General features: G+C 43.6%; 1 protein-coding gene across 13 annotated transcripts in view; it reads left to right on the top strand.

Annotated features, from left to right (window-relative positions):
- The window catches only part of R3HDM1 (R3H domain containing 1), a 288,043-nt gene that overhangs the window by 228,907 nt on the left and 45,133 nt on the right, over positions 1–14,003 (top strand). For all 13 annotated transcript variants that reach the window (XR_004539395.1, XR_004539394.1, XM_033943916.1 and 10 more), the window contains 2 exons: positions 3,427–3,571; positions 5,976–6,083. Coding sequence is in view for 11 of the 13 variants with exons in the window: in XM_033943916.1 (XP_033799807.1) it covers positions 3,427–3,571; positions 5,976–6,083 (253 nt within the window). In the remaining 2 variants the exon portion in view is untranslated. The remainder of the gene's footprint in view (positions 1–3,426; positions 3,572–5,975; positions 6,084–14,003) is intronic.

Below are 14,003 nucleotides of genomic sequence, written 5' to 3'. Positions count from 1 at the left end.
TCTACGGAAATTTTGAGCCAATGATGTGGGCGGAGGTGGTTTGAGCTCTACCGATAAAACCTGAGGCTTTTCTTCCGTTAGAGCTCACTTTCAGCCTCCGTCAAGTGGAGTTTTTGCAATTAAGCAGAAGAATTTGTAAGCACAAAGCATTGTCATCAGTGTTTGCATTTCACAAGGATGCAACACTTCTGTCCTTCAGCCCTAAGAAAGGAAAAGTCTTTGTTTGCAGAAAGCCCAGGAAGTTGAATCACTAATCACTTCCAGATAAGAAGTCCACTATGATTCTTGATTATAATGCTCCAAAGGGTCAAGCCTACACAGCTAACTAGATGCTGAGGATGGCAATATTTTACAATATGATTGACCTTAGTGCCCTGAATGCCTTTATCATTTAGGTTGCCCTAAATCTAGAATGGCAAGCAAAACCAGAGCACAATAGAAGGCTGTTTCTTCTGTACTTGGGAAAAGAAATGGTAAAATTGATTATAGTGCCAGAAGTTCCTAAACCAATGGCAGTGGCAGACAATCCTCTGCCCAAGGCAGAAAGACAGCATTTCTTGTAGTAAATGTGAATGTCCTGCATACAGAGATCACTAGCTGTAAAGGCATGTATGTGGCTAATCCAATGATAATCTAGTGGTATGAACGCAGTTTTATAGCTTTCTAATGTATGTAAGCACCACTGTTGAATATGGAAAAAATTCTTTCAGTAAACAAGGACTGTGAACTTATCATAAGAACAGAACTTCTTTATTATATATAATTTTTTTGAGTGAAAGAGTCCTCGGTTGCCACAACTCCTGCAGCAAAGCTTCTGAAAAAGGAGTTATGGATTACAATCCACAAGGATCACCTCTCTCACCTACGCTCTTCAACCTCTTTATCTCCTCCCTAAGAGCCACTTTAGATACCCTAGATGTCACATCTTTCAGCTATGCTGATGACATCACCATAATCCTCCCCTTCGACCCATCAGAGACCACCATCACAACAAAGCTAGAAACAACCTTAGACACAGTAGAAAAATGGATGATGGATCACAAACTAAAACTAAATTCTGAAAAAAACAAAATTCCTTTTGCTCGAAAAAGCCCAAACTCCTACCATCACTGAATTGAAAATCAAAAATACCAAATACCCAATACAACCCGAACTAAAACTCCTAGGAGTTACAATAGACAGATGTTGCACAATGCAGCCCCAGATCAACAAAACAACCCAGAAAGCTTTTCTAACCATGAGAAATCTCCGTAAAATCAGAAAATTCTTTGACCAAGCACAATTTAGACTAATCGTCCAATCCCTAGTCTTAGGTCTGCTGGATTATTGCAACTCCCTATATCTTCCTTGTCCAGCCACTATGATAAAACAACTCCAGACCATACAAAACACCGCCCTCAGATTGATCTACTCACTCAAAAAATATGATCACATAACAACTGCCTTCTTAGACTCTCACTGGCTACCCATACAAGCACGAATCCAATTCAAATTCCACTGCCTGATATTCAAAGCATTACACGGCTCTTCCCCCTCCTATCTAAACAACCACTTAAACCAAATCTCCACCTCAAGACACAGAAGAACCTCAAACCCTTTCGCCTTCCCCCCACTCAAAGGCACACAACGCAAGAAAATGTTTGACAACCTTCTGGCAACACAAGCAGCAAAAATCAGCCATTCCATCTCCAATCTTATGACAATATCAGACAACTTCAAAACATTCAGAAAAGAAATCAAAACCCTGCTTTTCAAAAAATTCATCCAAATATCTTAACCCCTCCTCTTTTACCTCCAGAAGATTCACCTACCTTCAGATAACCTTCCCCCAAATTACCCACCTTAACACCTTCCAATTAAACAAATACCATAAATAGATTGTAACCTACCCTCTCTAACTGCATTCCATATGTATTTTTCATACAGTTCTTCACTGTCAGTTTAATTTCCATCCTATAAGTTCACATATAATTTTTCTTTTTTCAACCATCTTTATTTTCTCTTCTTTATTAATTTCCAGGTACTTTAGTTAGATTGTGAGCCTTCGGGACAGTAAGGGAATTTTTAAGTACCTTCTTACTTATCATTTATAATCTTAATGTATATTTTCTTCAAACCGCTTAGAACCTAACGGATGTAGCGGTATATAAGAAATAAATTACATTACATTACAATCAATCCACTTAGGGTATTTTTTTGTGAAAACATCCCAGGACTTCTCAATTAATGTGATGAACCAAAATAGTGTTGAAGTGAAAACTCAAAAATCACTCAAAATACACTTCCCCCTCCCTATTTGCAGTTTTGATGTTCGCGGTTTCGATTATTTGTGATTTTTTTTCCCCAGCCCCTCCCCCCCACGAGAATCGCTTGTTGGCAGCCCGCATCGAAAAAAACGGCCCCGGGACTTGGATCGGGGCAAGGAGGGAGGCAATCAGAGGCGGAGGGGGGTGATCGGAGGAGGAGGAGACAATCGGAGACGGAGGGGGGTGGAGGAGGCGAGCAGCCATCCCAGGAGCACGGGCCTTACCTGGTGGTCTAGTGGTGATGCAGGGCAGGAGCGATCTTCCTACACTCCTGCCCCGTGCAGAGCTGTGCTGTGAGTTCCTGTGGTCTCACGAGACTACAACAGGGAGTTCCTGTTGTAGTCTCGTGAGACCATGGGGCACGGCTCTGCACGGGGCAGGAGTGTAGGAAGATCGCTCCTGCCCCATGTCACTGCTAGACCACCAGGAAAGGGCCAGGGGTGGGTCAGAGCCGGCCCAAAAGTTATTCGTGAATTTTTCTTATTCGCGGGCTGGCTCTGCCCCTAATCCCCGCAAATAGGGAGGGAGAAGTGTAGTGTTCAATAGTGTCCATTACTGGACACTTGTAGGCTTACAGTGATTAATTTTACATTTACAAATTGTAATTAAGTATTTCAAAGTTTTTAATAATTTGTGAGATCCTTCAGAATTTAAATAGAGAACATATTCAAGGCAAATATTCAAATAAAGAAAAAGGCATAATCTCACTGACAATATCTATGCCTAGTACTATCTACAATCTAAACAGAAGATACAGTACATTTCCAATCTGAATAGGAAGCGTTTTCAGTTATAGCTTAAGGTGCATTACAGTTCAGGATTTAACATAAGAACATAAGAAGTTGCCTCCGCTGGGTCAGACCAGAGGTCCATCCCGCCCAGCGGTCCGCTCCCGCGGCTGCAACATAATTGCCGCAATCCAACTAATAAAATAAGTTAAGAAATGGTCTATTAAAATCTCTGCGTAATCTTTGTCATGATAAAGTTTTGTTTAAAGTACTCATAGTATACTGATTCCATAACCCACTTTCTAATATTGACTTTTAATTTTGATTACAAGATCCTTAATTTTTTCTCTGTATGTTTTTTTTGTTTCTTTGTTTGTTTTTTTAATCTTCAGCATAGTGCCCAAATTGGAAGTCCTACTACATCACCGGCACAGTCACCAGCACCAATTCAGTTACCAAACATGAAAAATATCTGTTCTGGGTTAACACCTCTTTCTGTTGTGCCCCAGTTTTCTAGATCTTTTGTTCCTGGACAAGGTAAGAGTTGTGCTACAGAAGGCGGTTTTGTTTTCTGAAAAAGATTGCCAATCTAGGGCTGAACCAGGGACAGTGTTATGTGCTGCTTGATGTATTTTGGTTGGGCTAGTAGGATTTGGAAGTGCTCTAATTGGGACCAGTCACATGCTAACTGGTATATCACTTGAGCCCTTAACACCTATAAAATGGACGGCAGTAAGTGCCATATACCATTACAAAATAAAGCCTATAATGGCTACGGTATAAATGGCCTTAATGTGTGTGTGGGGGAGGGGGGGAGAAACCCATTTATGGGTACACTAAGGCCACTTTTTGCCAAGATTAGTAAAAGGACCCCTTTGTGAAGCAGGGTGACCATGGAAAATGTCCTTTCAAGCATGAAATGAAAACCCAGCACCGCATGCCCACAACGTAAACGAGACAATGCAAGGTTGGAGAAAATTAAAACAGTGTTGGAAATTCAGACATTGTCTAAAAACAAATCACTTTTTCACCGGACCATGTTTTTTCCTTTAGACCACATTCAAAGTCTTTTCAATACAGGATATGGTTTATAAATCTCTTCAAATAAACATGAAGTGAAGGCCATTAATATTTTCACTCCTGTCATATGATATCTATCTAAGGCCAGTAGTGTTGATTACATTCCCTTTTGAAATGCCTTTAACGACGGCCATTTCCAGACAGTAAAACATTTACAGTTCATAGACTTTATATAAAGTTGTTTTTCTGAACAGTGGCTGAGCCAAGAGTACAGTTGGCTGAGAAACAGGGGATCCAAGGTTCTTATCCCACTGATGCTCTTTATTGACCTTAGGCAAGTCTTTAACTTCCCATTGTCTCAGATACAAACTTAAGGGTCCATGCAGAAAGCTTTGTGGTTAGAGCTAGCTCAGTGCAGGGATTCAGTGCAAAATTTGTGCTCAAAACTTGTGATTCCAAATTAGAGTCCTGGCTACTTTCCACACACACATCCAGTGCTTATAACCTCATTCACTTAGTTATTAGCAACACATTCAATTAAGCCGTCTGTGCAATGTGCTGCGGCAGCGAAAAGGGCGAACAGAATACTAGGAATGATTAAGAAGGGGATCACAAACAGATCAGAGAAGGTTATCATGCCGCTGTACTGGGCCATGGTACGCCCCCACCTGGAATACTGCATCCAGCACTGGTCGCCGTACATGAAGAAGGACAAGGTACTACTCGAAAGGGTCCTGAGAAGAGTGACTAAAATGGTTAAGGGGCTGGAGGAGTTGCCGTACAGTGAGAGATTAGAGAAACTGGGCTTTTCTCCCTTGAAAAGAGGAGACTGAGAGGGGACATGATCAAAACATTCAAGATACTGCAGGGAATAGACTTAATAGATAAAGACAGGTTGTTCACCCTCTCCAAGGTAGGGAGAACGAGAGGGCACTCTCTAAAGTTGAAAGGGGATAGATTTCGTACAAACGTAAGAAAGTTCTTCTTCACCCAGAGAGTGGTGGAAAACTGGAACGATCTTCTAGAGTCTGTCATAGGGGAAAACACCCTCCAGGGATTCAAGACAAAGTTAGACAAGTTCCTGCTGAACCAGAACGCACGCAGGTAGGGCTGGTCTCAGGGCACTGGTCTTTGACCTAGGGGCCGCTGTGGTAGTGGACTGCTGGGCACGATGGACCCAGCAGCGGCAACTCTTATGTTCTTAAGTAACAGAGTAAGAAAAAAAAAAAGCTTTTTGATGAAAAGTTGTGGGTTAAATATTTTTCTTTTAGGTATTATAGATAGATGTTTCTCCAGTCACAAACAGGACACTACATTTGGATTATGTTATCCATCAGAGTCCAGTACGAACGCTGCCCAGAATATTTTGGAAGTTTCAGAAGCCTTGTCAGTGTCTCACCGTGCATGTACCGCTGCTACCTGTCTGACATGAGTAGACGGGATGAGCAGTTAGCAGTTGCATTTTGTCAGCTCTCAGCGTGACTTTCTAGAACTTATGATGCCCTCCCTAACTTGTACATTTTTCTTTTATTTACCCCACCTTTTTCTCAATTAAGAACATAAGAATAGCCTTACTGGGTCAGACCAATGGTCCGTCTAGCCCAGTAGCCCGTCTTCACTGAGGCCAATCCAAATCACAAATACCTGGCAAAAACCCAAATAGTAGCAGCATTCCATGCTACTGTCCCCCATGCCTGTCTCAACAGCAGACTAACCATTCTCCCTTTTTTATTTTGTTAGTGTTTTTAGGTTTAAGTTTCCTGATAATTTTACACAGCATCCTTTGCCCTATTAGGTCTGAGCACCCGGTTATGTTTACTTTTTGATTAAAAAAAAAAAAGAGCTATTTGTTTGCACTTTGGCTATTTTTCCCCCCTGTGTCTCTTAAAACTCCCATGCAGCATGTCTTTTATATCTTCAGGCTTCCCTGAAAGGCTTCATGTGAACCTGTCAACAAAAGAACAAGCAGCCATATCTGTTACATCCATGTTGAAAGGCAAAGAGTGGGGACTGCTGAAAAACACTAAAGGTAATTTTATAAATAAATATATATAGTTATATGTATGAAGAGCAGCTAGGCACCTATTTGATACCTGTTTTCTAGACTTAGATAGACATGTGTGTCTTGATAAAATACTAGCATATATCCTGTAGCTCTTACAGGCATCTACATTGGCTCGAGAGCAGGTGTACAGGAACATATGATTATGCATAGTTTATCAAGTATGACCCTATTCATACTCCATTCAATCTTCGTCCCAGAACATTCCAATACTACATTTGTACAAGAAAGTTAATTCTTGTCATCCTGTGCATATGCATGGGGTAAGTTTTTTGTCCATATAGTGGCATTTAATGTGAAAATGCCTTTATAAAATTACCTTCTTTGTTACTGAAGAACTTGGCGGTGCTTTTTGATGCTCTTATGTACTGGTATATGTTGTGTGTTTGTGCATAAAATGAAAGAGCATAGCTTAGATGCTCGATGATGTTGGCTAAGTTTAAACAGTAACTCATGGTTTGCCTAGTGCAGGGCTGCCCAAGTCCGGTCCTCGAGATCGACTGGCAGGCCAGGTTTTCAGGATATCCACAATGAATATGCATGAGAAAGATTTGCCTGCACTGCCTTCTTGGTATGCAAATCTCTCTCATGCATATTCATTGTGGATATCCTGAAAACCTGGCCTGCCAGTCGATCTCGAGGACCGGTCTTGGGCAACCCTGGCCTAGTGTGTCTGAGTATACAGTATACTCTCTTGAATAAACTCTGGGAGTAACCCCACTGAGTAAGCTAGAGATCATAAGATGAAATGTAAGTTTAACTACAGAAAACCAATCTATGTAAATGCAAGAATTGGTATACACTGGTAAATCACCACACAGAAAATTAAGATGATGCTCAACTGTTGCAAAAATATTGCAATTTGGCAGATTTTCAAAAGAGAGAAAATGCAAAACTATCCAGCTCTGAATGCATTTGTAATATCGCCAAAATGTCACTACTTTAGCGTCCAACTGCACGCTTCTGTATATTACAGTTGGGTTGTATCCCCTTCCTACTAGCAGATATAGATAGAGAAATTGACTTTTCCCAATGACATCACTGATGTAAAGGCTGGTGCTCTGTGGCAAATTGCAGCATTTTCTCTACCTCCAGTAAATGGTAGGTTATGTGGCTGGTGCAACTATTCCTTAGCCTAGTTCACAGCCAATCAGGCCAAGGCCACACTGCCTGGTAGAGCCCAACAGCCTTGCTTTCAGGTTTCTGGTTCACATACTATCTGGTAGACTGCGGAGCTCTGCTCTGCAGCTCCCAGACATCAACAGGGGCAATATAATGTAGTAAGGTGCTCAGCTTGAATCCCATGAAGCCCTTAAATTCTGGAACTTGTTGCCAGAGAATGTGATGGAAGCAGTTAGCTTAGCAGAGTTTAAAAATTTTGGGGATAATTTCCTAAAACAGAAGTCCATAAGCCATTATTAAAATAGACTTCCAAGTTTCAAAGTCTATTAAAAGTTTGCTATCCCACCATATATTTATAACCATCTAAGTAGCTTACAATCTGACATAAAATTATTCTACTAGAGAATAGTGTTTCAATATTGTAGTTCTTTCCCTGATCCCTACAAAAAAGTAGCACCTGATTGCCCACGACATGTAATCTCTCCCTGGCGAATCTCCTTTTATAGCAGGAGTCATGCCGATGAAAACACTGCAGTCTCGAAAAGACAAGGTGACGACACAGACGGAGGTAGTCCTGGCAGGAGAGTCAGAGAAGATTATGCAAGTCTCATTGAGGCACATTTCACAGCTTCTTGATGATAAGTCGGGTGAAACTCTTTACCTCGATAGAGGATGTGAAAAGTGCCCTGGCAGGCCAAGCTTCCAAAATCCAGCAACTAGAGGAGCGCGTCTCGGTGCAGGAAGACCGCACGAACATATCAGAGGGATGGTTAATGGCAGTGGAAAAGAAGGTCCGGCTGTTTATGGACAGAGTGGAGGACCAGGAAAATAGAGGTCACCGAAAGAACATTTAGATACAGTGTTCCCCCGCAAATTTGCGGTTCACGAATCGTGGACTCAGTAATTCACGGTATGCTCCGACTGCCTCTTCCTGTACTAAAATCAGGCTACACCAAACAGGAGCTGCGTGTCAAAGCAGCTCCTGATTGGTGTAGCCTGACTGTAGTAACAGGAAGAGGTGAAGCATACTGTAAATGATTTTCTGCACCTGCCATCACCCAAGTTGCCCTCTCCTGCCTCTCCCGCCTTTTGACAGATGCAAAACCGCATTTGCGGTTTTTTGAAATTCGTGGGTGTTCCTGGAATAGAACCCCTGCAAATTTGGGGGGAGTACTGTAATTGGCTTTCTAGAAAGCGTGAAAGATGAGGCACTACTTTTTTTTTTTTAATCCTGGCTTCCTTGCGCCTGCTGAGCACTGCAGGCCAAGTTCTCGTAGAGCGGGTGCATCACATGGGCCCACGCTGCAAGCCGTGAGGAGGGAGGCTAAACCCCAGGCGTTACTGGCCAGGTTCCATAATTATGCCATCAAAGCAAAACTTTTGGACTTGTATAAGAAGTCGCGTTCTCTGAATTATTCTGGCTCATGTATCCTGCTTTTTCAGGACTTCTCTCAACGGGTGGCTGAACGGATATGAAATGGGAAGCCAATGCTCTTTTTTCAATAGAGGAGTTATGTGATCATATTTCCGAGCAGTATGAATCAAACAAATGTACAGCAGTATTTTGTATTAATTGTAATCTACATAAATCTTTTTGTGGAATACAATTATAAAGTGAATTACATGGACGATGAGGTTCAACGTGGATAAATGTAAAGCAGGGGTGTCAAAGTCCCTCCTTGAGGACTGCAATCCATTCGGGTTTTCAGGATTTCCCCAATGAATATGCATGAGATCTATTAGCATACAATGAAAGCAGTGCATGCAAATAGATCTCATGCTGTGGTAAAAATGGTCTATTTTTTATTTTCTTTAGCACAAGAAGAGTGGGGGAGCACAAGCCCAGCCAATCAAGAAAATGTATGCTACAGTGGAAATGAAGAGGGACTCGGGCGGGTCTTTGCTGAGGGGATAAAATGGTCAAATGCAAGGGGATGATCAGTAGTGAAGCTTACAGAACTAAGCAGGAATCAACTTGAATTAACTGACTGTGTCAGCACAGTTCAACTGAATATAAACATGCACGCAGCTGTGGGGGCAGAACAATAGTTGTTAGCCTTGCTCTGGAGACCGGTTACAATTAAAGCTGAGGAGGATTTTCTATGTATCAGTTTTTCACAAATGTTTGAAGTATAATTGCCTGCTGCTTGTTGAGTGCTAACAGAAAGGCCCACAGAAAGGCTTCCGTACCCGATGGTCTCCAAAAATTTCTAGACATACAGTTGAACTTGCTCCATATTAAGAAAGAAGTCAGTGATTTTATTCCTAGTAGTTTATGGTATCCAAGAATGCAGAATGATTCGTTCAGATTCATTTTAGATCTGTAGTATCTGAATCTGACAAAGGAGAAATTCTGAATGCTTTCCCTGGACTACAGTTATACCCTTTTAAATTGTTGGGGAGGACGGGGTTTGTTAGGTTATGTGTGTCTTTTTTTTTTTCCTGTGGTTGTTACTGCCTTCTTCCTGTTGCCTGAAGACCCCTTGGGGCATTGGATCCTCCACGTTATACTCTCCTTTAGGCCCCCTGACCCCATCCAAGTGATATCATCAAGCCACTTGGCTTTTTCAGCAGTGGTCCAGTGCTGGAGATGCCACACACCAAAAGGGGCCCACCAACAAAGGAGCATGAATAAGCAGCATCTTAAGACTATATTGGAGGCATAATGTTAGAAATTTGTTTGCTTCATGAGATTGGTAAGAGATAAGTATGATACCAGTTATATATAGACAAGGATATTATCCAAGGACAAACAGGCAGCCTATTCTCACACATGGGTGATGTCATCCATGGAGCCGGGATGCGGACAGCCTCGCAAGCAGACTTGCTTGTAGAAACTAGAAATTTTGAGTCAGCCGCACCGCGCATGCGCGAATGCCTTCCCACCCAGTGCAGGGCGAGTCTCCTCAGTTCTCAGTTTTCCGCAGAGCCGAGAAGTCCGTCTTTGACTCTCTGCATTTAACTTAGTTACTTTGTGCCTTCTCTCACTGCGGTTTGTGTTTATTTTCTTCACGAATCGCTGTGTTCTTTTCTTTATTTCTAGTTTTTTGGGTTTTTTAAAATCTTATTTTATTTTCTTCCATTCGACTGGCGGGGCAGGCCGCTCGGCCGCAGTCCACGGGCTTCGACTTTGCTGCGGCTATTTTTCCTCCTATGTCCCGGCCAGCAACGGGCTTCAAGAAGTGTTGCCAGCGTGCGATTTCCCTCACGGACCCACACCGTTGGTGCCTCAAGTGCCTTGGGCCAGACCATCAACCAAAGTCATGCGAGCGCTGTGCTACTCTTCAACCTCGAGCCCTTAAACATCGACAAATTTTAGTGGAGAAGCTTTTTCGGGATAGACTCTTCAGTCACACACTCGACTTCGAAAGCGACCTCGGTTCCACCTTCTACCAAGGGTCCTCCTGCTTCTACGACTCCAACCTCGAGCCTCATCAAACCTTCTTCGTTTGCGGCGGCTCTTTCCTCGAGTACACCTGCTGTATCTTCCCCTGGATCCTCAGGTCAGATAGCTCAGCAGAAAGTTCCAGCGGTGGTCCTCAAGCTTGCCAAGACTTCCAAGTCGAAGCACATTTCCACTGCCACTTTGGAACCACCAGCTGTAGCAGGTGGTCTGGTTTCAGATGCGGATCCATCCTTGCCGGCTTCCTTCCAGACCATGTTAGAGCAGCAATTTGTTCAGTTTCTAACCAAAATAGGACCGAAGCTGGCTACTCTAATCCAGCTTGGGCATTCTGCAGACTCCCGCGAGGTCGAGCCTCTTCCTATGCCTCGGGCTGAAACTTCACACTCTATGCAGGGAGCAGAGTCTTTGCGAGTGTCTAGTCTGGCATCTATGCACTCTAAGCAAGGAGAAGATTCTTTGCAAGTGCCTTGACAGGAATCCTCACACTCCAAACAAGGAGCAGAGTTTTTGGGAGTGCCTCGAGATTCCTCCACCAAGCCTCCTGAGCTTCGATCCACAGCTTCTAACCCTATCCATTCCTTGGTAGCAACGTTTGCTTCCATCTCTGGGGCAAAATCTCCTCGATCCTCGAGACCTGCTTCCAAGCACCACTCTCGTCGTCAATCGAGGCCTTCCTCGAGGCATACCTCCAGGCATAGTTCTTCTTCCAAAGAGCGTCCTTCTTCAGCTAAGCCTTGATCTATACCTTCCAGCTCTACCCGATCACTGACTCCTCGATCGAGGTCTCCGCTTCCAGACCTCGAAGACTCAGCGACTTCTATTCCTTCGTCCAAGTCTCCTTATTCTTTTGAAGACTATTTTCCTGCCGAAGCTTCATTTTCAACCCAGGCTGCCTCGAGGTCCTCGAGTCCTTCTCGAGGCAGGGCATTAGTGGTTCAACTATCTTTTTCTTCTTTTCTTCACCAGATGGCTGCTGATTTGGACCTTCAATTGGATCTGGTTCTAAATATTCTAAGGGGTACCTCGCAGTCATGCATCTTCCTCATCCTCCTGCAGAGTCACTTAAGCTTCCTCTTCACAAGCTTTTGTCTCAGACTTTTACACGATGCCTGGAGACTCCTTATGCGATTCCTGCTGTTCCAATCAAATTGGACTCCAGGTATAAAACTCTGCATTGCAAAGGATTTGAGAATTTGCAGTTGTCTCACCAATCCCTGCTTGTGGAGTCCTCCTTAAAAAGATCCCATCCTTCCAGAGTTTATGCTACTGTTCCTCCTGGAAGGGAAGGGAAAACCATGGACAAGTTTGGACGTTGCCTTTACCAAAATGCTATGATGTCCTCCAAAGTCCTCAATTATAATTTTTATTTTGTCACTTATTTCAAGTTCCTCATTGATCTTCTTCCTAAATTCCTCAGCTATTTAGATATACAGAACCACTTCAATTTTCAGGAAGTCATAGCTACTCTATCACAACTCAGATTACATCTTCTCCAGTCTTCTTATAATGCCTTCGAGTTGTCCGCCAGGGCGACTGCTTGTTCTGTAGCAATGCGCTGCCTGGCCTGGCTTCGCATCATTGACATGTTCCCTAATCTTCAGGACCGCTTGGCTAATATTCCTTGTGCAGGCAAAGACCTCTTCGATGAATCTATCAAGGCAGCCATCAAGAAATTGTCTAAACATGAAAAATCTTTTGCTTCCATTATCAGACCAAAGCCTAAGCCAGCTCCTGCCAAACCTGCACGCCCTTCCCCAATTTTCCAGAGGCGTTTTGCTCCGAGAGCAGCTCCTTACACTCGTCCGCCTCCCAAGAAACAGCAGAATCAGAAGCAACAGAAATCTCAACCTTCTGCTGCACCTAAGTCTGCGCAGCCTTTTTGACTGTTTAAAACAGAGCCTAACCTCCACCGTTCTATCTCTGTCCTCTCTTCACTCCATTGGAGGTCGTCTCCATCATTTTTATCACCGATGGGAGACAATTATATCCGACCTCTGGGTGCTGTCAATCATCAGGGAAGGATACTCTCTGCATTTCACTCAGGTTCCACCAGAGCTTCCTCTAAGAGAGTATCCTTCCAGTCCATCCCAGACCGCCCTTCTTCTTCAGGAAGCTCAAGCTCTGCTTCGTCTCCGTGCCATCGAATCAGTTCCTTTGGACAGCAGAATAGGGTTTTTTTCTCCCGTTACTTCCTAGTTCCGAAGAAGACGGGCGATCTGCAACCCATTCTGGATCTCAGGGCTCTCAACAAATTTTTAGTAAAAGAAAAATTTTGCATGTTGTCCCTGGCATCCCTTTATCCCCTTCTAGATCAGAACGACTGGTTATGCTCTCTGGATCTCAAGGAGGCCTATACTCATATTCCCATTCATCCGGCCTCCCGTCAATATCTCAGATTTTGGGTGGGGAAGCTGCATTATCAATACAGAGTGCTACCCTTTGGCCTGGCTTCATCTCCCAGAGTGTTCACCAAGTGCTTGGTGGTGGTAGCAGCAGCTCTAAGGAACCATAGTCTTCAGGTATTTCCCTACCTAGACGACTGGCTCATCGACTATGGCAGTATAGAAAAATAAAGTTGTTATTATTATTATTATTATTATCAAGGACTCGCATCTCGGGGGGTTATTGTAGCGACTCAACGATCTACAAAGTTTGGAATTCGAAATCAACTTTCCCAAATCCCAACTTCAGCCCTCTCAGAATCTACAATTCATCGGAGCTATTCTGGACACTATCCAACTCAGAGCATTCCTCCCGCAACAACATCTGGAAGCTCTCCTTCAACTCTGTCATGCAGTGTCTTCCCGCTCTTCCATCTCAGCAAGACACATGATTGTACTCCTAGGTCACATGGCCTCCACAGTACACGTGACTCCTTTTGCCAGACTTCACCTCAGAATTCCTCAGTGGACCCTGGCATCTCAATGGACGCAGACTTGTGACCCACTCTCTTGACACATTGCAGTCACTCCTTCCTTGAGACAGTCTCTCCGCTGGTGGATGCTCTCTTCCAATCTCTCCAGAGGCCTACTGTTTTCAAACGCCTCCTCCCACCATCAGAAGGTCCTCACAACAGATTCCTCGACCTACGCTTGGGGCGCTCATCTCAATGGTCTCCGTACTCAAGGCCACTGGACCAGTACGGATCGTCAGTCTCACATCAATCTGTTGGAACTCAGAGCAATTTTCAATGCTCTCAAAGCTTTTCAACATCTTCTTCACGACCAGGTAGTCCTCATTCAGACGGACAACCAAGTCGCCATGTATTATGTCAACAAACAGGGGGGGGGATGGGATCTCCCTCCCTTTGTCAAGAAGCTCTGAAGGTTTGGGACTGTGCAATCCACCACAACACCTTC

The sequence above is a fragment of the Geotrypetes seraphini genome, chromosome 5 (assembly GCF_902459505.1).
Source record: "Geotrypetes seraphini chromosome 5, aGeoSer1.1, whole genome shotgun sequence".
Taxonomy (NCBI): Eukaryota; Metazoa; Chordata; class Amphibia; order Gymnophiona; family Dermophiidae; genus Geotrypetes; species Geotrypetes seraphini.
This window is presented reverse-complemented; position numbering and strand designations above follow the sequence as displayed.